The sequence below is a fragment of the Juglans regia genome, chromosome 14 (assembly GCF_001411555.2).
Source record: "Juglans regia cultivar Chandler chromosome 14, Walnut 2.0, whole genome shotgun sequence".
Classification (NCBI taxonomy): Eukaryota; Viridiplantae; Streptophyta; class Magnoliopsida; order Fagales; family Juglandaceae; genus Juglans; species Juglans regia.
In genome coordinates, this window is record NC_049914.1 from 9,184,927 (window position 1) to 9,209,265 (window position 24,339).

At 37.9% G+C, this 24,339-nt stretch overlaps 1 protein-coding gene and 1 long non-coding RNA gene across 5 annotated transcripts; one reads left to right on the top strand and one right to left on the bottom strand.

Moving 5' to 3' along the window:
- LOC108992984 lies at positions 1–21,009 on the top strand. 3 transcript variants are annotated; one of them, XR_001996419.2, is made up of 5 exons: positions 1–360; positions 608–722; positions 15,127–15,343; positions 19,566–19,745; positions 20,853–21,009. It is a non-coding gene; the product is annotated as an uncharacterized LOC108992984 (long non-coding RNA). The 3 variants fall into 3 exon arrangements; XR_004798316.1 differs by having other exon boundaries at positions 19,566–19,615; XR_004798315.1 differs by lacking the exons at positions 19,566–19,745; positions 20,853–21,009 and having other exon boundaries at positions 15,127–15,957.
- LOC108992982 lies at positions 16,160–22,433 on the bottom strand. 2 transcript variants are annotated; one of them, XM_035685334.1, is made up of 5 exons: positions 22,018–22,433; positions 20,999–21,238; positions 19,772–19,854; positions 17,814–19,593; positions 16,160–17,559 (listed from the first exon to the last, which is right to left on the bottom strand). In XM_035685334.1, the coding sequence occupies exons 2-5, from the start codon at positions 21,159–21,161 to the stop codon at positions 16,874–16,876; spliced, it is 2,712 nt and encodes a 903-aa protein (XP_035541227.1). In that variant the 5' UTR covers positions 21,162–21,238; positions 22,018–22,433; the 3' UTR covers positions 16,160–16,873. The 2 variants fall into 2 exon arrangements, with proteins under 2 accessions (XP_035541227.1, XP_018823266.1); XM_018967721.2 differs by lacking the exon at positions 22,018–22,433 and adding an exon at positions 21,385–21,463.
- Between the last annotated feature and the right edge of the window lie 1,906 nt (positions 22,434–24,339).

Genomic DNA, 24,339 nt, shown 5'->3' on the forward strand with positions numbered 1-24,339 from the left:
ATGAACTCCTCTGTTCTTCCCCATCCCCGAGTACCCCCTCTCCTCTGTGATACCCACCCCCGCACATCTTGACCAGCATTTTCGATCAACACCCAAGCTCCGTTGCCTCCACGGTCGTGCATTATTGAAGTCGTGGCCATTGTTTCCAGCCCAAAATCATAGAGTTCACTTCGCCCGTTTCCTTCACACGAAAGCCACTCATGCCATTTGGTCCAGATCTCTGCCCTAGAGTGTCTGTTTCCTTCGCACAAAAGCCATTCCAGTTGTTTATCGTCGACGCCGCACCACTCAAGGCAAAGAGAAGCCATTGAAGCTGCTCAGAGATGGAGGCGCCTTAATGCAGCCGAGGCCCAACTCAAGGTCCCTCCTCCTCACCTACCCATCTAATCTAACCAAATCGTGACCCCCTTTGCGTGTATTAGCTTTTATTTTGCTTTTTTTTTTTGGATTCTCTAATTGGTTTATGATTAATTTTTCATGATAATCAGATTGCTTGTATGGATCAGAAAACTCATTTTTCACCTGGTTTATTAATAATTTATTGGTTAGGCTCTGTTTCTTGGAAAAGTGGCATCCTATTTCACTTTGCATTTGGATTTCATTGCAGCGGCAGTGTATAGCCCGTAGCAGCAGCAGCCCGTCGCAGCAACAGCAGTCCGTCGCAGCAGCACCACTTCGTCGCAGCAGCCCCAGCACATCCTGCCGTGAGTTTGGAAAAATAGGTAAGTGTGTTTGAAATTTGTTTTAATGTTGGTTGAATTTGTATATTTTTATGTTTCTGTCTACAAACACAGTGAGAGGGGAAAAGATTTTAAATGAATTCTTTGGAATCCTAGGCTCAAAACCAGACACTTCGATCTGAAAACAAGTAAACGAAAACTGGATTGAAGACTGCCTCTGCTTTAAAGCTAGAATCCACTTCCTTTTTCTTTTTTATTGTTTGTCTTCCATGTATAAAAGCTGGATTGACACTTACATATACTTCTAGAACAATAAGAACAAACGAATGTGAACGCTTATATATATGGCATGTCTTCTTCTTCTTCTTCTTTTTTCTTGAAAATTCGCCTGATGCACGCCAGGATCGTGTCTACAAGATTTCTTTCATTTGTATTACTTCTGCTTGGTCTTTGTGAAGTTGGAGTGAGTATGGAGTGAAGTGGTCTTTGTGAAGATGATGTGTTTGGTGAAGTGCTATTGAGGAAGTTAATAGGGTGATCTGTCAAACAGTTTGGCTTACAACAATATCATAAACGCCACAATTATAAACATTATAAAAGAAGGGGGAGGGGGGATTAAAGAAAAACACCAGCTCGGACGTATATCTGCCTTTCACACCTGGTGGTTGGTTGGGACCATTAATTAATTGCAATTGGTGCATGCATGCATGTACCAATTATATATATATATATATATATATATATACACACATATACATATATGAGAGTTACAATCATAGCTACCTAGAGATAGTGATCATGAGTTTGGATATAACACTCCCAAATAACTCACTATTTTTTCCTATCGTATTGAGGGGGGAAAGGCCGAAAGCTAATTTATTGTATAGCCTAGCTAGCTAGTGGGCCCCTGAAGTGGAATGAGGCACTGTTGCTGGCATTGTGTTGCACTTGAGGTCCATGATGGTGACTCAACAACTACTTTGGCTGACTAAGACATGAAACTTCTTTCCCATTTAGGTTGAGCTGTCGAGAACATTTGAAGTTCGAACACTCAACATTGAGAACGAAATGAGCACATGTTTTCTGCACAAAAGTTAAAAGGGTTGGAATTTGGAGAGAGTTTTTCATTTTACAAGATTTCCCCTTTTATCCAATCTTTTTCATTTATTTACTGGGGATTTTTCGCTTTTCTTTTTTTTAAAACTGCTTCCTGATCCTTCCTTAGTTGATCTCATCTTTATTATACATTTATTATCCTTCCAAAAACTGTCCATCTCTCTCGAGCTACTCATGATCTATTTTAACCTAACAATAATATGCACACAGTCTACCTTCACTTGCTCTAGAATCAGCAGGAAATAAAGTGAAAGAAATGAAAACATAATATAACTTTGTTAATATACAAAACAGATTTCGTCGAAAATGGTTTCCTTAGCCTTCTGTACTGCATTTCATCTCTAAGCTGTGCCTTCCTGGAAATGTGTTCTGTATAAGTGAATCAGGACTAGGTTGAGAGATCCTCGTCTTTCCCCTGTATCCCATAATTAACAGCGTCTAGATTAAGTTTTAAGAAATTCAAACACGGTTTCAAGGTTTCTAAAGATCAAAGAGTTGAGCTGAAAGTTACCAAATAAGAACTTATCCAGACTACTGTTTGCCATGTATTCATAGACAAGAAGTTGTTCTGGTCCTTTGCTACAACACCCAAGAAGATGGATCAGATTCCGATGATGAACATTACTTATAAGCTTCACTTCACTCTCGAAATCTACCTTTGCCCTCGAGGATTTTCCTATATCTAGTTTTCTGCCTTAGTTTCCCTGATTTCACTCATGGACGTCTTTGTTGCTTCGATAAACCAATGGAAGATTGCTCTTCCATGATATTCAGGGCAGTAACATATCCTGCATATTGGTTGTCTTCCACCAAAGGCTGGCCTGGATTCATTTGCACTCTGTCTGCTTCTGATTGGGCCAAGCTTTCCTCTGTGTATTACATGCTCATTCCTTGCTTTAATCATCCTGAACTAGCAGATAAATTACAAGCTGACCAACACAGCAAACATGTTGGACAAAATGGATTTTAATCCAATAGGACCACCTCTCGGAAAGGCCTTATCCTCTTCCTCTCCCTCAACATTAAAGGGGTTATACATAATTCCAAAGTCTGTACAGACTGTATGTTTCAAATAGGTAAGGATTGGAAGGCACATGTTTTTGTGATTACATATATATATATATATATATATATCGCTGTCGATATCTGGGTGTTGTATTACCAACTGTCCATTCCAATCCTTTATACATAAATCATGAAGACTTTATTTCATATAATATCCGTGAAAGCATTGTCTGTAGTTCTGACTTGCTTCTGCCAGTATATTAAAAAGCATTTTAATAGCTGAAAAAGACCAATGGCCGCTTCTATTAGAAACAAAGTTTGGTCTTTGACTTCTTGAACTTGAGAGTATAATGCCTTTATGTAAGAAGGGAGTGATCCTTTTTCTTTTCACAAACAGCTAGTGTCAGATTTTTTGCTGTTGGTGTACTCATATATAGGAGTATATATATTATATTGAGTATAAAACGGACTATTGCTACTGGCCTGTCTAGTAAATAGATTTCTATGCTTAATTTCCATGGAAATCTGTTAAACACATGCACCAGCTTAATATATATGACTATATATATATAATTCAGATTTTGATTTTGTTTTTTGTTGAATACGATAATGAACTTCCATTCATGATGTCACATTACAAAGTTTTCCTCAGATAACCTTATTCACAATTTACTCAGCACTCTCCTCAGTCCAACATTGAAATTCATTCTAGGATAAAGCAAATTTTTATAATATATGTGCAACCCCGTTGCCTTCCCTCTTCACAAACTTGATCTGCCCATTCATGAAAGCTCTCTCAGGTTCATCATTACGTTGCCTGATTATATATATGCACATACCAGGTCCAGCAATCTCCTTCACTCATCACAGCCTTAAGCTCTATGCTTTGCAACAGATGCTCCTATCTTATCTCTGTATACCATTTATGTATGTATAATTTTAATTGCATATGATAAAATGCAAGTATATACTTTCAATATTTATAACCTGAATTTCAGTGGCTTGTTAAAAATCCATAGTTCTGATGCTCTTGTTGACTATGCAATGAGGAGGATCTCACCGGAACTATTAATGTAATTAATGGGAACAAGTGTTATTGCTGCCATTGTTGTCCATCCAGTCATCATTCTAGTACTACCCCCCAACCTTGTAGTTTATTACCTTCTAGGAGAGACATAAAACCAGTAAAATGAGAAAAAGAAGGTGAAGGAAGAGGACAGGTGCAAGATTGCACTCTCCCCCTCAAACCACAATTGGAAGACAAGTATGGATTTGGGCAGATACCTGATCAGCCTACTTCTCCCTAGATCTCAATATTTAGAGTTTGAAGGCAACATTAAGTGCTTCCATTTTCCAAGGTTGACTATGACTTCATAAATTACACCCCAAAATTGGACAAAGATTCAGTGAGCTACACAATAATAGGATTGCAATTTTTATTTATTTATTTATTTTTTATTTTTGTAGAAAATAGCCACCATGCACCCACCAATTAAAAAATGATAGCATGTTGATATCCTAAATATCTAATGTTTATTTTGTATATTATAGAGTTATTTATACTGAAACAAATATAATGACATAGGATTATACTTGTGTAGATTATGATAGACATGTACATGAAGACTTTATTTTGACTGGAAAATTCAAAACAAAGCATATTTCGTTAATGATGGATCTTGAAAAGTTCCCGGTATGAGGTGAAGGACACTATCCACATTTTATAAGAAAAACATGGGATTGTTTGCTACCCTCACTAGCTATTCCAAAACCATGGCATCTAAATCATTAATTTCTATCTTTAAAAAGCTCTAGATAATTTCACTGACATTATGGAGTTAAGTGCAGTGGATTAGAATATGAGCAGTATAGTTGATTGCAAATGCTAAAATAATGGACAAATCACTAATTATATGTCATCTTTTTTTTTCTTGGTTTTGAACAACAGGATAGATATATGTTTGATAAAGAAAGATGGATGCTCATTATTCCTAAAAGGGGAATTATATGTCAATATGTAATTGTTCAAATTACATATGATTGGCTGGGGGATTGGTATTCCTTCTAATGAGCTTACACTCGTGTCTTTATCGTTAACTCAAATGTTTTTGACTAGAGTTGATGATGCTCCCACTGTAAAAGGAGGAGGCTACTGTTTATACACTCTCTTTGTATTGACATTATGCAATCTGAGAATAATCCCAATAGGAAAAAGTTACTTTATTGATGATGATTTTCAGCAACCAAGTTCCCTCCATTTCAACTTTCTATAAAGTTGTTGTTTAATAATAATAATACTTATGGCATCTACGAGAAATGCATTTTTATTCTCAATGTTGAACCCCCATGCACTACTACTCATGTTGTTATTGTGGTGCCTGTTTTTCCTTATTCCTTTTTTTTTTTTTTTATGGATTAAGGGATAGGACTAGATTATGATCAGGTTAAGCACCATTTAGAGTCTCAAGTCTTTGTAGAGTGACTACAAATGCCATTGACATGTTTGCTATGGGAATTACTGCCAAAATTTTTAGAGATTATAAATGTTTACAATTTATTCATCTTCCATTCATTTATCATCCTCTCATTATTCTATAGGGTGAATATTAAGGACTCGTTTGGATTCGTAAGTGATCTCAGCTCATCTCAACTCATCTCAGCTCATCTCAGCTCATCTCAACTCATCTCACTACTATTCAGCAACTTTAACTCATAAATCTCACTACTATTCACAACTCATCTCATTACTATTCACAATCCATCTCAGCTCATCTCAAATCATCTTCGAATCCAAACGTCTCCATGTTTTCTGAAAATTTTTGCCTTATTTTCCACTCGTTAATCAATCATCTAATACCGATAAGCGGGTATGATGATAAATACTATTTTTAAAACAGCATAGTTATGATTAGAAAATAGTAAAATAAAAACGAGTCGAGACGAGCTTTCATATTATAGATGCTTTGTCATATCAAGATTATACACCTGTTGAACTCTTTTATTTAATAGATCTCTTATAAGAAAACACAATATGGATGAGTGAAATTCATAAACTCCACTCCACTTGACACTCATCCCATGATCTAAATCATTCAGATAAAAGTAGGTTGATTCCAAATTACAATGAGTCTGTGATATATACAATTGGACCCAAATATAGCTTGCTTTCTTGTTTTGGGTAACCAACCTTTAATTTTCTTTGGAAGCTTATGAACGAAAGTGCCTCACAACATTATTCTATCCTCTTATCTTTGTGAAATAGATCGCATGGAATTTGACCAGAAATATTTTATCTTATAGGGTTACTTAATTAGTGTTATAAAATCCTCATATTTGATGACAAGTTCCCACTTTCTAATTCATACAAATTACATTCCATGATTAAACTATAAAAATCTCTTAGCAATCTCTTGAAATCTCTTACCATATGTTGGTTGGACAAGCATATCTGAACTGATTATCTTATTCTCTTTCCTATCTGTACTATTGGTCTCTATATATATGTTGCTGGTATTAATATTAGATGCTAGTAAATATATCATGGCATTTTCTTTATGCATTCTTTTTTATTTCTTATGATTAGCTGTTTCCTAATCAAATGCTAATGTGTGTATAATTAGGAAAATTTTTATGCACTAACTTGCTTCCATGGGTGTGGATACGGGTTTCGATTGATGCATGTTGGTGCGAGACAATAAATCATTGATATATTTATGCTGAGACAAACAATCCAGTGGCAGTATGGAGGACTTCTATGCTTAGAAAATAATGCAATGCACCAAGATCCTTAACGGGAAAAGATGTTCTCAAAGCATTAATTAGATCAAGAATGAGTGTAGAGTGTGAACTAGTGACCACGATATCGACATATATTAAGAGAAAAAATGAAGTATTGGCAGTGGAGTAAATAAAAAGAGATGAATTTGATTTTGAACTCTGAAACCCTAAGGCTAACAATTTTATACTCAGCTTAGAAAACCAACTCCTAGGGGCTTTTTTAAGACCATAGATTGATTTACGCAATTTACAAACATGAATAGGAAAGTCAAAGTTTACAAACCCAGGAGGTTGTTGCATGTAGACGTCCTCTTCCAGGTCCCGTGTAGGAATGCATTCTGAACATCAAGTTGGTAGAGAGGCCATCGATTTTGCACAACAAGGGAGATGAGAAGACGGATGGTCACAGGTTTTATAACAGGACTAAAAGTCTCTGTGTAATCGATACCGGCTTGTTGATGGAAACCCTCGGCAACCAGGCGTGCCTTGTGCCGCTCAAGAGAACCATCTGCATGCCGTTTCGTCTTAAGGACCCATTTGGATCCTAAGACATTGAGTTGAGAAGAAGCAGGGACAAGGTCCCAAGTTTTATTCTGAAGAAGGGCCTAAAATTCCACATTCATGGTGGTGTGCCACTTAGGGAATTTGCTGGCTTCGATGTAGGAGGAGGGTTCCTCAGGGATGGGGGATGAGGCTGAGATAGTGTGGGAAAGGGCAGTTTTTGGGGGAGGCCATGGGACAGTACCATTGGAGTCTTGGACGGGACAATGGATGAGAGATTTTGAGCGGGTTATCATGGGGTGGACGAGAATATTACGAGAGGAAGGAAGGAAGGAAGGAAGACTCAGGGAGGGTTGGACATAAAGATTGCGCAAAGGATGAAGATGAAGGGTTAGGGTTATTTGCAGGAGGGGAATTATCGGGAAATAGGTTTAATGAAGGGGGCTGGGGTGAAGAGAAGGTAGGTGGGCTGAGGGAGGATGGGTTTAAGGGAGTCTGATTTGTTTGAGAAGTAGAGGAAGGAGGCCCAGCAGGAACTCGTGAAATGGGAAAGGAATGGGGCCGAGAGGGAGGTGAGCTTAGTGAAGATGTGGGTTGAGACTGGAACGGAAATTGGGTCTCATCAAATTGCACATCATCTGAAATATAAATCCGCCTAGTAGGAATATGTTGACAATTATACCCTTTGTGGTCAGGAGTATATCCCATGGAAACACATAATTGAGAACGAAAACCTATTTTGTGATGATTAAATGGACGGAGATTAGGCTAACAGGCAGATCCAAAATTAGGCAAAAAGGTGTAGTCGGGAGAATGACCAAACAATGTTTGAAATGGGGATTGATGTTGAAGGATTGGTGTAGGCATTCGATTGATGAGAAAAACAGCTGTTTGAAAAGCCTTTTTCTAGTATTTGGTGGGAATTGAGACATGAGATAGAAGAGAAAGACCATTTTCAACAATATAACGATGATGTCGTTCGACGTTGTCATTTTGAGTATGTGAGTAAGGACAGGCAATGCGATAAGTAATTCCAAAGGATTTAAGAATTGAGGGTAGATGATGAAATTTACCACCCCAGCCTGTTTGAATTGAGACAACATTGGAAGAAAATGTGTTACTAACATAATGTAAAAATGCCAGAAATGTAGATGATACATCAAATTTTGCATGAGGACAAAACTAAATATATTTTGTAAAGTCATTTACAATGGGGAAAAAAATAAAATCTATGACTATAATAGGACAACACAGGCGCAAGTCCCTAGACATCAAGAAACAATAATTGAAAAATTTTATTAGACCGGGAAGGTGATGGATGGTGGATGAGGAAGCACATGGGACTTGGCTTGAGCACACGCAGAGCATGGTGAGGGTGCAATGGTGGTTGTAAGAGGAAGTTGAAATTGACGAATGGTGAAAGAAGTGGTTCGGGGAGAGGGGTGTCCAAGACGAGAATGCCATATGTTGGAAGAAGTCCTTTCATTGATAAAAGCAACAGTCGAGTGGGAAGATGTAAGTTCGGCATTAGTGGGAAGCTCGTAGAGGCCATTCCTAACGGGACCTTGGAGGAGCATGGCCCAAGTTTGTAGATCCTTTATAAAAAAGCCAGAAGAGTGAAATTCAAAATAAACAAAATTATCTAAACAAAATTGACGAACAGATAAAAGATTGCGAGTAATTTGATGAACATGTAAAAGTTTGCGAAGAAGAAATTTGCCATTAGGAGTAAAAATATGAGTAGTGCCAGTATTTGAAATGGGAAGAGACGAGCCATCCCCAATGCTAACAAGGTCAGTGCCATGATATGGAGCAGATTCTAAATTGAGATTAGAGAAATCTGCTATGAAGTGATTTGTAGCTGTTGTGTATGGAAACCAGGGATTGGGATTGGTGGAAGAAGTTGGGAGAGATGTGTAATTTGTAGTAGGAGAGGATGAAGAAGGTGCTTGGTACGTTTGATTAAATCGGTTATAGCATGATAACGCAATGTGACCAATTTTGTGACAATTTTTTTTTTATCAGTAAAAGTAAGTTGCATTAAATTTTTGTGACAAACTTGACACACGGGTCTAGAGGAAGGTGGGTGGGAAAAATGATTTTTATTTGAGAAAGAGGCATGGCCTGTGCCTCGACCATAACGAGGACCACGATCGTGACTTTGATTGGAGAAAGAGACTGGTGGCTTGGTGATGGTTGTATGAGCTTGAAGGGGACTACCAAAAAGAAGACTTTCGGACTGATGAGCCAACCGTGACTCATGGTTAAGCAAATAACTATAACCCTAAGAAGGTGTGAGAGGATCAAGTCGTGTGGTTATGGAGGCAACGAGGGACTCAAAATCAGTTCCTAGACCAACAAGGAGATAGGTGATAAATTCAGAAGGAGAGAGATTTGCCAGTAGCACCGAGAGAGTTTGAGAGAGACGAAGCTCGATAAAAGTATTGGATGATAGTTTCGGATCTTTCTTGAGAGTGGCTAATTGGAAATGGGTTTTCGTGATGTGGGCTAATGTTTGATCTGAAAACATGTTATGGATAGTGTCCCAGACTTGGCGAGAGGTGGTGCAATCTATGACTTTGGAGAGGACAGTGTCGGTAAGGGAAGAATTTATGACAGAGATGATTAATTGATCTTGTAGACGTCATGTGGTGTATTCTGGGTTTGAGAGACCATTAACAGTGGAGGGAGGAGGGGGAGTAGATTCATCAATGTAGCCTTCTAATTGATGACCTTTGAGAAATAGAAGAATTTGAGCTTTCCATAAAAGATAATTGTCAATGGAAAGCTTTTGAGTAATAAAATGAGATGCAGAGGAGATGATTGTGGGGTTGATGGTGGGACTGGGTTTTTTGGAGGCCATGATTGTAGTGAGGAAAGAAAAACACGGAAGTTAGTCCTTGGTGTAACAGATTGAATATATGCCTAATAGTTTTATATAACCTTTTTAATGAAGTTTGGTTTTATTGATTTGTGGTCCAATGGTAGGACTGTTCACTCGACCCGACCTGAAAAGGCACACTTTTGACCGACCCGATCATGCAAAATCTCGGTTGGAGTTCTGAGATGTGGAAAAAAGTGGGGGAAGTTGAGGGGTCCCTCTAGCACATACGGGCATAATTAATGGGTTGGAAAGATAAAATCGGCTCCTTATTATTTTCAGTAGATGAGGGTTTGAGTCTCTTGATGGACTTGGGTAATGTGAAATGTGGGCCTAAGTCAGATAAGCCTTCTGGGAGCAAGTTGGTTGGGCCAAATAGAGGCCCAAGTGGAAAGACCACTGAGGTTGTTTATCAGCATAATGAGACTAGGCTTCGCCCTTCTGCTACGGTGGCTTCCCCTGTATAGAAGTCTGGTCCACCACCTCAGACAAGGTCGGGGACCATTCTGGTGGCGAGTTCTACGGCGATGAACAGTGCGACGGGAGTTGGGATCAAAGAATGCAGTCACCCGATAGCCTCTGGGCTTCCTCCTTTGGCTACGGTGGATTGCGATGATCAGTGTCCTGGTCCATCATCACAGAAAAAGTCTTCGGTGAGGTGCAAGTCGACGGGGTATTTTTTTGCTGCGAAGATGGTGTATGCTCAGCCCAGGGAGGACTTGGGTTCGATTTTGTCTGTGTCTTCACAGAAGGGGTCGATGGAGGTGGGGGGTCTTTTAGCTGTATCCCGTCGTTGTGTTTGCCCTTGCAGGGGCTGGAGGATGGAGTGCAATTGGTAGAATTTTTGGGATTAAGTCCAGTTCAGTTTGTGGGGGCAGTTGATACGTTGTCTTGTGAAGGGGTCAAAGGGTCAGTTTCTTCTGTGGAAGTGGTGCCCTGCACTCTTCTCAATAATTTTGAACTACAGTTGGTGTTGGGCGGAGGGGAAGACTCGGTTTCGTGTGAGTCAGGAGAGATTTTAGAATCTAATGAGGATGTAAATCATGTCCCTTTGAGTTATTTGAATCCAGGCCTTGAATGACCTTGTAACTCTTTTGATTGGGTTCTGAAGAAGGTTGAAGAGATAAGAGATGTTGTGGAGATATCTTGTAATGGTTATGATGAACAGTTCAGAGCTCTTCTAATTGCTATAGAAGCGGGTCAACCAGCTTTGGCCAAATCTGCTACAAAAAAGGAGAGGGAACTTAAAAGGTTGGAGTGTTCGATCACCTAAAAGTCTAAGGATGTGAGTGTTTGGAGGCAAAAAGGTAAGGAAAGGGCCGTTACTGGTTTGTTATGAAACCCAAAATCATTTCTTGGAATGTTCGGGGTTTAAATGATTATAGGAAGCGTTTAAGAGTGAAATTTTGATTGCGTCTATGGAAGGTCGATGTTATCTGCCTTCAAGAAACCAAGCTGAAATTTGTGAATAAAGCCATAGTTCAGAGTTTGTGGAATTGTTAAAGTGCGGCTTGGGTAGAGCTGGTCTCTAATGGGGCCTCGGGTGGTATCATAATTTTGTGGAATAAGAGGGCGGTGGAGCTGGTGGAACACTTTGTGGGAGAATTCTTGGTGGCTTGTCATTTTAAGAATCTTGAGGATCAGTTTGAATGGGCGTTTGCTGGGGTTTATGGCCCAAATGTGGATAGTAGGAGGATTAATTTATGGGATGAAATGTCGGGTGTTTGTAGTTGGTGGAATTTACCTTGGTGTTTTGGAGGAGATTTTAATCTTAGTCTGTTTCCTAATGAGATGTCGAGGGATTCATATTTTTCAAGTGCTATGGCTACTTTTCCATATTTAATTTTTTATTTAAATATGATAGATTTGCCTTTGGTGGTAGGAGATTGTTCTTGGTCTAATGGCAGATCTTCTAGGTTGGATAGGTTTTTGGTCTCATCTTTTTGGGAAGCACACTTTTCTGGTTTGACGCAGAAAATTTTGTTGAGACTGTGCTCCGATCACTTTCCCATTATGTTGGATTGTGGAGGAATTGTGAGTAGAAGTTATTTTAAATTTGAGAACATGTGACTTAAGGTTGAAGGTTTTGGGAAAAATGTTAGATGTTGGTGGAATTCCTATAATGTTACTGGCACACCTAGTTTTGTTTTGGCTAGAAAGTTGAAATATCTTAAGAAAGACTTGATGAGATGGAATAAAGAAGAGTTTGGGTGTTGGATACCAAGAGGAAGCGGCTTATGGAGGAGATGCAATCTTTGGAAGAGAAGGAGGTGCAAGGGTTGTTATCAGAAGATGATAGAACCATAAAATTAGGGGTGGTTTCTGAATTGGAAAATTTAACCTTGATGGAAGAGATTTCATGAAAGCAAAAATCAAGGGTGTTGTGGCTGAAGGAGGGGGATAGGTGTTTCAAATTTTTTCATCAAATTGCAAACTCTCATAGAAGATATAATGCGATTGAGGTCCTTCATGATGGGGACATGTTGATTACGGATCAAGAAGATGTTAAGGCCCACATTGTGAATTTTTATGAGCAGCTGTTTTCAGAAATTTTTTCTTGGAGACCAAAACTGGACAGCCTTGCTTTTAACTCTATAGAGCAGTTGGATGCTGTGTGGTTGGAAAGAGAGTTTGAAGAAGAAGAAATTCTAGATGTGGTAAAGGGTATGGACAATGATAAGGCTCCAGGTCCGAATGAGTTCATTTTGGCTTTTTTTCAAGATTGCTGGAATGTTGTTAAAGATGATATCATGAAGGTGTTTGCTGAGTTTCATTCGTATATAAGGTTTGAGAAGAGCTTGAATGCTACTTTCATTGCTCTTATTCTGAAGAAGGCATGGGCTGTCGAGATAAGAGACCTTAGGCCTATTAGTCTGGTGAATGGCATTTATAAAATTATCTCTAAGGTGCTGGCAAATCATTTGAGTAGGGTGATGGAGGGAATAATTTCACTATCTCAAAATGCTTTTGTGAGAGGAAGGTAGATTTTAGATTCTGTTTCAATTGCTAATGAATGTTTGGAGAGTAGGTTGAAGGTGGAGAAAACTGGTATTCTTATTAAATTGGATATGGAAAAGGCTTGCGATAATGTAAGCTGGGATTTTCTTGTTTATTTATTGAGGAGATTTGGTTTTGGTGTTAAATGGTGCTCGTGGATTAAGCATTGTGTTTCGACTTCAAAATTTTCTATTTTGGTGAATGGTGAACCGACTGGTTTCTTTTGTAGTTCTCGCGGTTTGAGGTAAGGCAATCTCATTTCTCCATTTCTTTTTGTTATGGTTATGGAAGCTATGAGTAGAATGATTGAGAGGGTTGTGGAAGGTAATCTGCTGTCCAATTTTGTGGTGGGTAATGAGACTAGGAATAGTTTAAAGATCTCTCATTTGTTATTTGCTGACGACACCTTGATTTTTAGTGAGCCTTATTCGGATTATTTTCGTGCTTTAAGAGCACTTTTGTTGTGTTTCGAAGCTACTTCGGGGTTAAGAGTTAATTTGTCGAAGTCTGAAATTGTTCCTGTGGGTGATGTTCATAATTTATCAGACTTGGCTAATTTACTGGGGGTGCAAAATCTCTTCTTTGCCTTTGATGTATCTTGGGCTTCCTTTGGGAGCCTCTTTAAAACTGTTAACATATGAGATGGGGTGGTTGAAAAAATTGAAAGGAGGTTAGCTGGTTGGAAGAGGATCTACTTGTCTAAGGGGGAAAGACTAACTCTTATTAAAAGTACTTTGTCCAACCTGTCCACCTATTTCCTTTCTATTTTTCCTCTTCCGGCAAGAATTGAAAAGAGGATTGGAAGTTTATTTCGAAATTTCTTATGGGGATTTACTTATATAAAAAAAAAAAAAAATTCTTATGAGGAGGCAATGGTGAGGAAAAGAAGTTTCACTTGGTTAGTTGGAAGAAAGTTTGTCAACCACCGGATCGTGGTGGTTTAGCAATTAAAGATTTAAGGGTTTTTAATAGAGTTTTTCTTGGGAAATGGCTTTGGAGATATCATTTGGAGAGTAAAGCCCTGTGGAAAAATGTGATAGAAGTGAAATATGAAAGTTTGTGGGGGAGGTTGGTGTACTAAAGGAGCTAGTGGTGCTTATGGGGTTAGTTTGTGGAAATTTATTAGAAAAGGATGTGATTCCTTCTCTAAAAATTTCAGATTAAAGGTGGGAGATGGTAAGAGCATTCTCTTTTGCAATGATTTGTGGTGTGGGGATACTGCTCTCAAATTGGTTTTTTCTACCATTTTCAGAATTTCTAGGGATCATAATGCATCTATTTATGATTCTTACTGCCGTAATAACAAGGTTGAATGGAATATCATTTTTAAAAGGGACGTTAATGACTGGGAAGTGGATGAAGTTAAGGCTCTGCTGGTTAAACTCTACAGTTCAAAGTTGGTGCTTGAAAGAGAGGATAGCATGGTGTGTATTCCTGCTGGAAATGTCAAGTTGTTAGTCTCAACTTATTACAGAATTTTGTCAAGTCATAGTAGTTGTGTTTTTCATTGGAAAAGTATATGGAAAGTGAAAGTTCCCTCTAAAGTTTTTTTTTTTTTTTTTCTTCTGTTGGTGGCATCTTTGGACAAAGTATTGACTACTGATAATCTTAGAAGGAGAGGTCTGTTTATTGTTGATTGGTGTGTCATGTGTAAAAGGGTAGGAGACTCTGTAAATCACCTTTTTCTTCAATGCGAAGTGACAAGATTCTTGTGAAATGAGGTTTTGAGTTGGACAGGATTACATTGGGTAATGCTAAGAGAAGTGGTGGATTTATTGGTAGGGTGGAAGGGTTTGAAGGGCTATGTGAAGGCGGTGAGAGTTTGGAAGATGATACCTCATTGTCTTATGTGGTGCATATGGCTTGAAAGAAATGAGAGATGCTTCGAATATAAAGAACGATCATTGGAAGATCTTAGGAATTTTTTCTCCAGTACTTTGAGTTCTTGGGTTAAAGCTTTTGTAATGGAAGATAATTTTCTGCACCTGTTTCAGTTTTTTGGTGTCAGTTTCTTTTCGTTTGTTTAAGTTGTAAGTGTTTCCTTTGTATACGTGTACTTGGGTTTATGCCTATTTCTTTGAATAAATTATTACTTATAAAAAAAAATTAAATGATAGTAGGTGATGTCATGTTACAATCTAACGGCCTCATTTTAAATTTTTGTCTTAGGCTCAATTCACATTGAGCCGCCCTTTACTCGTGGGCGAGCTGAACCACGGGAGCGCCCAAGGAGACATGTCGAAGCACGACCAGTTAAGATGAAGCCGATGGGATGTACAAAATGCCCTAGCCAAGGAGCGGAACTACGGGATAATATTGCCCATGGTGACGAAGACGAAGTAAAACCACGGAGACAAAGCAAGACCTCTGTGCGGGAAGCCGATCGGTACATGCAGCTCTCAGTTCAGAACTTTATAGAAAATTAAACTGAAAACCGGCTATTTGAATGCTATAATATAACCAAAGCATTAGGAAAGGAAATAGATACCCATTATAGATGAACAAGTATATATTGGCAATAAAATCAACACATCAGCATCAATTAGATATCTTTCATTTCAGATTCCCGTAACCAACGCAAGAGAAGTAATAATACAAAGATTCAGGGCTTTAGAATTAGGAAAAAATGAAAACTAATGTGTCTAAAACCTTAAACCCACCGTCTGGCAGCTGGGAAACCCAAGATAAGCAATTGGTTCCCATGTGTTCTGCTGTTTCGCTTTCACTGGTAACAAACCTTACCTCAAATGATCCAAAAGAGTTGTCTTTTAGTTTAGATTACTCCATTTTCCCGCTTCTTCTCAACAACTGTAAAGCCCAGACCCTCTCGCGCTTCGACTCGTTTTCTCCTTGGTTTCCTTTTCCCTTCCCTATTTTTCCCAGCTCTTTTTATATGCATGGTTACAGGTTACCCGACGTCGTATAAATAACATTAACTTCACGTTTTTGTACGGGTAGGACAAAATTTCTTGGGAAAATGGAAGGTGATTGCGAAAATTAATATTTTAGACGGGTAATTGCAAATTGAGTAATAATTTGAGGAGTATTTGTATTTTTTTTTTCAGATAATAAAATAAGAGCAAATATTGAACAATTTACATATTTATTATTATGCGCATTTCTTCAATATACAATTGATATATGATATATGGGGAGGATATGTTGGAACATATGGGGTTTATATTCTTCTATAACCCATATGGGACTGATATGTGGTAACAGAAATAAACTGTTGTTGGGATACAAAAGCTTTAACAAATAACATGTTGCCTTTTTCCAAGTAAAAAGGAAAGCAAATGTAAAGGAACCAAATCCAAATGTCAATAGTTTTTTTTTTAATGTCAGCCAAATATTGTTGAGGTTAATTGCCTAGATACAACATGCTATAAGCACTTGTTAACACTCAAGCTTTAGTAGGCAGCCACCATCTTAGCAGACAAACAAGCCTTATATTTTACTCAGCTCCACCTCAACAGAATCATCCAGCAACATCAGTAGCTCTGACTAGCATGTAAGCTTGAAGCCATTTTTTGCAATTCACCATGAATCCCTTTACATTTCTTTCAGTACAACACAGAGATCAATGGACTGAGTGAAGAACACTTGCAAACATCTTTTTTTTTTAGGGTGTGGGGGGGTGGCTAATATAACTCACATTACATTTGTATGTAATTACACAGATTATACATAAGAGTTTCACTACTACTGAAGCCATACCTTTATCCAAACAACTATGCCTACATGAATTTCAAAAAACTGAATGTCTGCCTTTCCCTATTGCTACAATGGTAAAAAAAAAATGAAATCTTGTAATGCTGGAAGAATAGAGGTATATACAATGCACTGCAAACAAAATTTTAGGTACAGGGAAGCAGCAGGCTTAAACAATGAATGACCTTGATGTGGCTCAAGAATCTCAAGAGCATACAAGTTCATTTAATAATTCTTCAAGAATCAAATCCTCTAGCTCAAGCGCCACACACTCATTATCAAATTGGAGGTTCATCCAACCATCACCCTTTGCCAAATCTCGAGCCAAAACATCTTCCAATGACTGGTCCAGCTCTGGTCTCAAGCTCAGGTACAAGCTAATCTTTGCCCATACCTCCTCCAGAAGATGGTGCCCCCTAGGCATTGGACGGATGTGTCGGTTAAAGGTGAAGGCCCTCGGGAAGTAGGTGAATGATCTCTCATATATCTCAACAAGTGTATCATTGATTAAATAAAATAGGATCTGGTGATCACAACTTCCATCAACGTCCTCTTCATAATCCTCGAGTTCAGGGTGCAAGAAAGCCTCCAATTCCTTGAACAATAAGGGACTCAATGGTTGGTCTAGTGAGTGCCATGTCCCAAGGTTCTCATTCTTGATGAAGCCCGACAGCTCAAGAACAACTCTCACATAGTTGAAGTCAGATTCATTCGATTCATCCAATTTAAAGTGCAGGGTTTGATCCTCAGTATTCATATTTGTTTCTTCTGTTGGCTCAGGAGTTACTATGCTGCAAACCACAGGTAAAGAATATGCGTTGGACATGATTTGTTGGTCAACAGAAGCATCTGGATCATCCATTTGAATGTCCATAGAACTTGACGCCGGACCTGATACAATTTAGCCAAAACAATCAATTTCAATCCTCTATCACATGTAATTTGAGCCTCCAGAAAATCATCAAGTTTACTACAACATACGAATCATATCAACAAGAAAAGACAACGGGCAAAGCCCTGGTGCTGGGCGATGCACAAATATCAATTAAAACTTTAAGAAATTAGGAGTTATATTTTCAATGCCATTATATTAAGCAAGAAATTTCTTGAGCTTTAGATAACTGCATAGAGGTAAGTACGAGTACCTTCATATATTGGAAACTCTGCAAGGTTGTTTAGATCATCTGGAAAGCGAGTTTGAAGATCAGAAACTGGATCTGGTTCTGCTATCTCTGTAGAAAAACCTACAAGCTCTCTGCTGTGGTTCATTGTCAAACCAAAAATCTGATCCGGTTGAAGACTACCTTTCCCAACTGTTAAGTCACTAAGGTTGCCCGTCTTAGCATTTCCCTCATGATTTCTTTCCACTGTCAAATCAGCTGAAGATAAAACATTCCAACTGCTGTCATTTCCAGTTATCATATCTTTCTGAAATTCAGTCTCTAGAGCAGCATGTATTGGTTCAGGTGTTTGTTCTTCAACTAGAGTGCTGAATGACTTTGGTTCACAATGATTATTTTTTTCAACTATTGTACAGCAATCCCCAGCTGTCCTTATTGGCATTACTGAACTTAGAGAATCTCTAGATGGATCATTTAGAAAGGAGCAAAAGTAATCAAGATCAGGCAGAGAGAGTCTCCTTTTGAAGGACTTTGAAGCAAACCCACTTGATGGAACCTTACCTTCATTTGTCAATTTTAGGCTCTTAGAGTGATGCCACTTGGCACCTTGACCAAAAGTGCGCTCAAACAACTCAGTGTATCTATCCAGAGACTCGTTTAGAGACGATGTTCTTTGTATGTAGCCTAGTCTTCCCCTGCTGGGATCATAATCGGAACCATTACCCTCATGAAAACTTCCAGGGTTGTCTGTACCATCTTGGGACATGGAAATCTTTGACGTTCCAGAGATCTCTTTTCCAGAGGGTTCCCTTTCAATGAGTGCTTCCATAGACGTGTGGCTACTTTCTTTTCTGTTTTCCTTGAGCGCATGCCATATTTTCTGCTTAATTTCTTTGAAACGATTAATAACCTGTTGATTCCAACCCTGATGGATTAATCCCTGGGATGAATCCGGAGAAGAAGAATTTGTTTCTTGTCTCATGGCACTGCCTACTGTATTATTGTCAGCCATAGAAGGCATTGACCTCTGAGATACGGATGAATCAGATTCTGATATTAGAGAGGAAGAAAGCATCTTTTCTCCTTTTGGGAAGGACCAGCTTTCATTTTGCTTGTGTTCAAGTGTTCTAGTATTGATATACTTTTTGCTTGATGAATTGGCTAGAGGAAATGATCCTGACTTTGTTAACCTTGCTTTGTTTTTGGAATTCTGCAGACTGTGGAAGTGCTTCATACCAACGTTTGTGTCCTGGAGAATCTTTAGAAAAGATTCCTTGTGTATCTTAAAAATCTCCAGAACATCGGAACACTCCTTAAACTGGTTATTAGGAACTTCTATATTGAGCTGGTTAGATTCCCCGAGATTGTGGTCTACAAAATCTTCTGATCCTTCATCACATTTTTTAGGAAAAACTGCATGCTTCCCAACAGACTTATTATGCCTCAAGTAGTTGACATCATTCATACTATCCCACACTCCAAACTTTTTATGGTCTATATCCTGTTCCTCGGGGGTCACTGAAAGAGAAGTCTGCAATCCGGTAGAAGCAGAAGTGTTGGCACTTTTTTCAAGGGGAATGATTGGATTTGCCCCAACAGTATGCATTTCACCAAGATAATTGTCTGCATGCTCTAAATGATGAATTGGAATGATTCGCCAAAACCATGTTCGTGCAGCATAGCTCAAATTCCAGTATCTGTGGCTTTGCTTAGGCATATCTTTAGCAATTGATTCTTTTATATGAGCTTTGCCTGATCTTCTGTTGGTCTTTGCAGGACTACTTTCCGTATCATGCTGTTCAACCTGATGTAGTATTTCAAACAGGGTACTGTCAGTTTATGTTTCACCCATGCAACAGAAACAGTTGGCACATATGAAATTAACTAGTCTTCATGACAAATTTACACGAAGTTACCAATCTTTCAGATCACAATTTGCAACCATCATATTCTGTGGTAATTTACTAATGTCATTAACTTACCAACAAGGGTTCTCCTTCAGAATCCATAAATTCTTGCACTCCAATATCTCGTTTCTTTAAAGTCGCTTGTTCATTAGTTTTGCCTATAGATAAGAAATAAAACTTGTCAGGCATATATCAAATGGGGGATGGCACAAACACACAACATTATGTGTATAATTAAGAGGGAAACTACCAAGTGAAAGATAACCCACTGACTTAGTTTTCTTTTGTGACTCTCGAACCAAACTGATCTTATTACTCACATTCTTTGAGGTTAGAAGGACCTCGGTAACAAACTTCTTCAGAAAATAAGCTCATTAGCAAATGGTTAATGACATATCTCGGCTAGATCAGTACACCTATGGAACATATCTAGAAGGGCACACAAGAACTAGAGGAAACAGGGGATCTGAAATAAGCTAGATAACAGCTTTAGCAGAAGGCTAGGATATAAACATACAGCATGTGCAGTTAGTCATATGGCATTGAAAGCAAAGTATTTTCCAAACCTACGTAATATGAAAAGCATCTTTTGTACCAAAACAAAGCATCCCCAGTTTCCAAATATCATTCAGTCGAAGCATCCAACGGATACTCACATATTTAGTTACCCTCTGCTTCAATCCATCAGAACAAAGTTTTGATTATAGTTTTATTCAATGCTACGTCTAACTAATTTGGCCTAACATATATCTGATGTCATTATAGAAACTTCAAGCAGTTGAACAGTTCAGCACTAACAATTTTTGAAATCTTGGATTCAAAGTTTGCACGAATTATTTAATTATAGATGATGGAGATACATTAATAAACATTTTCTACTTGCAAGCAGCACCTAGATTGCAAAAGCACGCAAGCACAAGATTTAAGCCAATCTTTTCAGCTATAGTTTTTCCCTTTTTAATAAAAAAATGGCTAGATTTTCTGCTTCATGTGGTTTCTAATTCATGTAAGTCCATATACATCAGTTACTGTGGTCTTTCTGTACCGTCAGTCAGCAAACAACTTAGTATAAACCTTAAACATCCTATAGACCTTCCCCAACTGATTAGAAATTTCACTTGATTTTTTACTTAAGAAATCCTTTATTTCTTGATAGGTGCTGCAAAAGCAGATAAAGAAGAAGTATGCAAATTCCATGCTACTTTGGTGGAGATGATAAGATCGAAATGAACCATGGCCCATTCTAGCAGCAAAAAGTAGGGACAAGAGGCAGATATCCCGAGGCAAATCGAGATTACTTACAACTGGCATGTCTTCCTAATCCTCTGTGCTTTTTGCGTGGACGCATCTTTTTCGCATTATGCCAATGGTGGTAGTCAAGGATATGGAGTATACCCCACATGCACCCTGGATGACTTCCCTCAAACTGAACGCCAGAGTTTGTTCGCTCCAAGTGCCTTCCCATGTCTAAGACAAAGTGGTCCTTTAAAGTCTGAACCCCACTTTTTCAGCCACTAGCGAGGACAACTGTCTTGCAGAAACCTGACATGTGATAAAAACGCCATTAAACAATATAGAAAGCTCAGTACTTCACCAAATATGTAATAGCCAGGCACAAGTGTTTTTCTCATGTAGTCCATAATATCGAAAACTCATACCTAAAAACATGAAAGAAAGAGAACTTATACCTCAAAGGATCCTCAATTCCTAGGCCCTAGTCTTCATAAGGATAAAAGATCAAATACCATGTAAGCTAGAAACAACTAGGAAATTCCTGCTAGCTCCACCACCACAAGGGCCAAAATAGTCGTGCAAATAAGCTTCTAAATTTTCATGGTCCTAATTTCTTCTTACTATTTTCTTTTTGTTAAGTCTTTGTTTGTATTAGGCAACTCTACTTTCTGATGCTCGACAAACACATACTGACACCTAGAGATAATCGATCGAATAAGAAATTGACCAAAAGCAACATGATAATTACGTTTGTGAAGTAGAACATAGAAAAGGTTCAAACATAAACTGTAAAACTCAGATGTCTTAAGAAAAAAACGGATTAACATATCATGCATGTCAATTAAGAAAACTTAAGCTTTGTCAAACTCCATCAAATCCGAACAGCAGTTAAAGAGTCGAGCAACTATAAAGGTATGAGTGATAGTCCAAATCGCATATCAGAAAAAAGCTAATAAATGTTCAGAAACTAAAAACTATGCGGCAAAGAAGATAGAGGTTCCTTGTTTTATACTTAAAACTAACTACTTCACCTTTTTGTTCCATGAATTCAAGAAACACAAAGAAGTAACATTAACAACATCGACTACCTTTTTAGCCGAGAAAGCGTAGTTTTGGCTGCTCCTGATCTGAAGGTTCGAAAGTCATGGCGGGCTTTGAAGGTGGAAGACACCGAGAGCAATAAATATTGTAAATTATGGTGCTAACACAGAGAATAAGTTAAGTGGGAGATATATTGCTATGCCATACACGAGAGATCAATCGAATATGAAGTAGAAGGAGGTTGTTGATATATAGTTAGTACGGAAGACCCAGAAAGAAAGTAGACTCCAAAGCTTTTATGGCGCCCCACAAGCTGCGCAGCCAGGTCTCTACTCTCTCTCCCCGCTGACCGAGCCTGGTCTAAAGCTCAGAATTAGAGTCTCAAATACACGGTCCGAGAAGGAAGCTGGGGTCTACATCTAGATGACCAACCACAACGTATGATACTCTTTATATATCTAGATGTCAAGCTCAGACTTGGAATGGTTTACCAACCATACAAATATAAAATGGCAAGAGCACAGAGATTAGGGTTTTGCAGTGTTGGGGACTGCATGTATTGGCGTGGAAGTTACAGACAAGATTAGAAATTTGACAAAAAAACTCAATTTAATTTTTCATTTAGAACAATTTTATCCATTCCTAAAATTTTAACAGGATGAAAGTCAAACTCTTTGTCAAATTATGCCTCTCGAATCCTAATTAAAGTCGTATTTTTTATTTTTGGTATTTTACCATGCATGACAAAAGATGAATTGATTTCGGCTAGCCTCCAAAACATGAATCCTCAAGTACTAGTGTGCCACTCAAACGTGTAAAACAACATGATCATTGAACATTAACATATTCGACTTTAAAGTTGAGCATTGTCGCCAAGCACGTACGCGGCTTCTTTGCGAATTAGACAGTACAAGGTGCATGCATGACTAGGAATTACATAAATGAATATATAATTTGGAATATCAAATAAGATATATAGTAAGTAATAACTATAATCATACGTTAGAAATTACATAGAATGGAAGGCTGAGATCTTTTCATGTGTATGTGAATGGTCGTGTTCTAGAAAGCTGGTCTCGATCGTCAAAGTCAATATAACATGATCATGAATGGATTCACGAATCACGACCATTAATCCATATCCATTGGCACTTTCAGGTACGAAAAAGTTGACCCGTAACCATATCTGTCTTATATTTTCACAAGTGGAATTGTGCAATTAGAACTGAAAATTGAAATTGGACCATGCTGATGTCGACCGCCTGTTGACTCGCCAATCGCACCACCTCATCTTCTCATATGACTCGTCAAATTATTCTCAGAAAAAACCGACTCAAACGGAGAATGTGAAGTGGTATTATATAGCTGAAGTTTATTTTGTTTGAAACAGAATAATCAAGGTAGCTGTCGAAAAAGTGAAATGTTTAAGCCATAAATGATGGGCATCAACGTGAACCTAGTTTTAAAGATCGTTTACAAGTTTCAGATGGATTAATTACAAGATAAAGAGTCAAGAAGATTAAAGAAGTAATGTAAGATCAATTGGTGCAATTCACTTATAAGGACGAGTCTAACAAAAGCCTAACATTCAATATGTGCTTGAAGGATACAGATTTAGTTTTGTTTCATTTGATACAAGTTATGGAAGATGGCAACAACATGACTTAAAGGTTTTGGACACTTGAAAGTTTTCAACTTATTTAATTCATTTAAATGACTTATTTTATTAGTTTAGAATAATTGAGTTTATTATGAGAAAGACTTAAGGGGAGGCGCCTAGTCAAGGGCATGTTATGAAATTTATTATTTTGTGTAACTAGGGTTTCAATAAGTTAATATAGCCGAGTACTGTAGTCGTATTGTAGACGCGATACTATTTACTCATGGGCATTTTTGGAAGATGAATATTTATTTTGACTAGAGTTTTAATTAGGTTTTGCTTTAAATACTTTTTGTAGCCTCATTTTAATTAGTTTATGAAATTTGATGAATTTATTCATTGTGAGTTAAGTTTATTTCCTCTTGTTCTTGAATGAACTTTTGAACTTATCAAAGGCAAATCACAATCTTTGTGGCATTCTTCCTTGTAATCTGTATTCTTGAGATAGGTTCTTCAACATGTCTAGATTTTAATATAATCTAGATTCTTGAAACGAGTTCTCAACAGGTCTAAATTCTCTATCCATTGACTTGATTTAGGCTTTCTTGGGTGAGTTTTTAAATTGATTGTGGGTTCAAGGGATTCCCTTTTTGCGGGTTCATATAATTTAGTATTTAGAACTCGGTTTCCAATCAGGTCTAATTCTATCTTTTAATTCTTGCATTACTTATAAAAAAAAAAAAAAGTGAGGAAATTTTCTTCATCTTAA

What these genes read in the sequence shown, in the direction of transcription:
- LOC108992982 (XM_035685334.1), bottom strand. Translation starts at nt 21,161, where the DNA reads ATGGGAAGGCACTTGGAGCGAACAAACTCTGGCGTTCAGTTTGAGGGA. An exon ending in ATTAGGAAGACATGCCAGTT is followed by an intron (nt 19,855 to 20,998) that starts GTAAGTAATCTC and finishes TCTTATCTATAG; the next exon opens with GCAAAACTAATGAACAAGCG. An exon ending in CTGAAGGAGAACCCTTGTTG is followed by an intron (nt 19,594 to 19,771) that starts GTAAGTTAATGA and finishes ATACTACATCAG; the next exon opens with GTTGAACAGCATGATACGGA.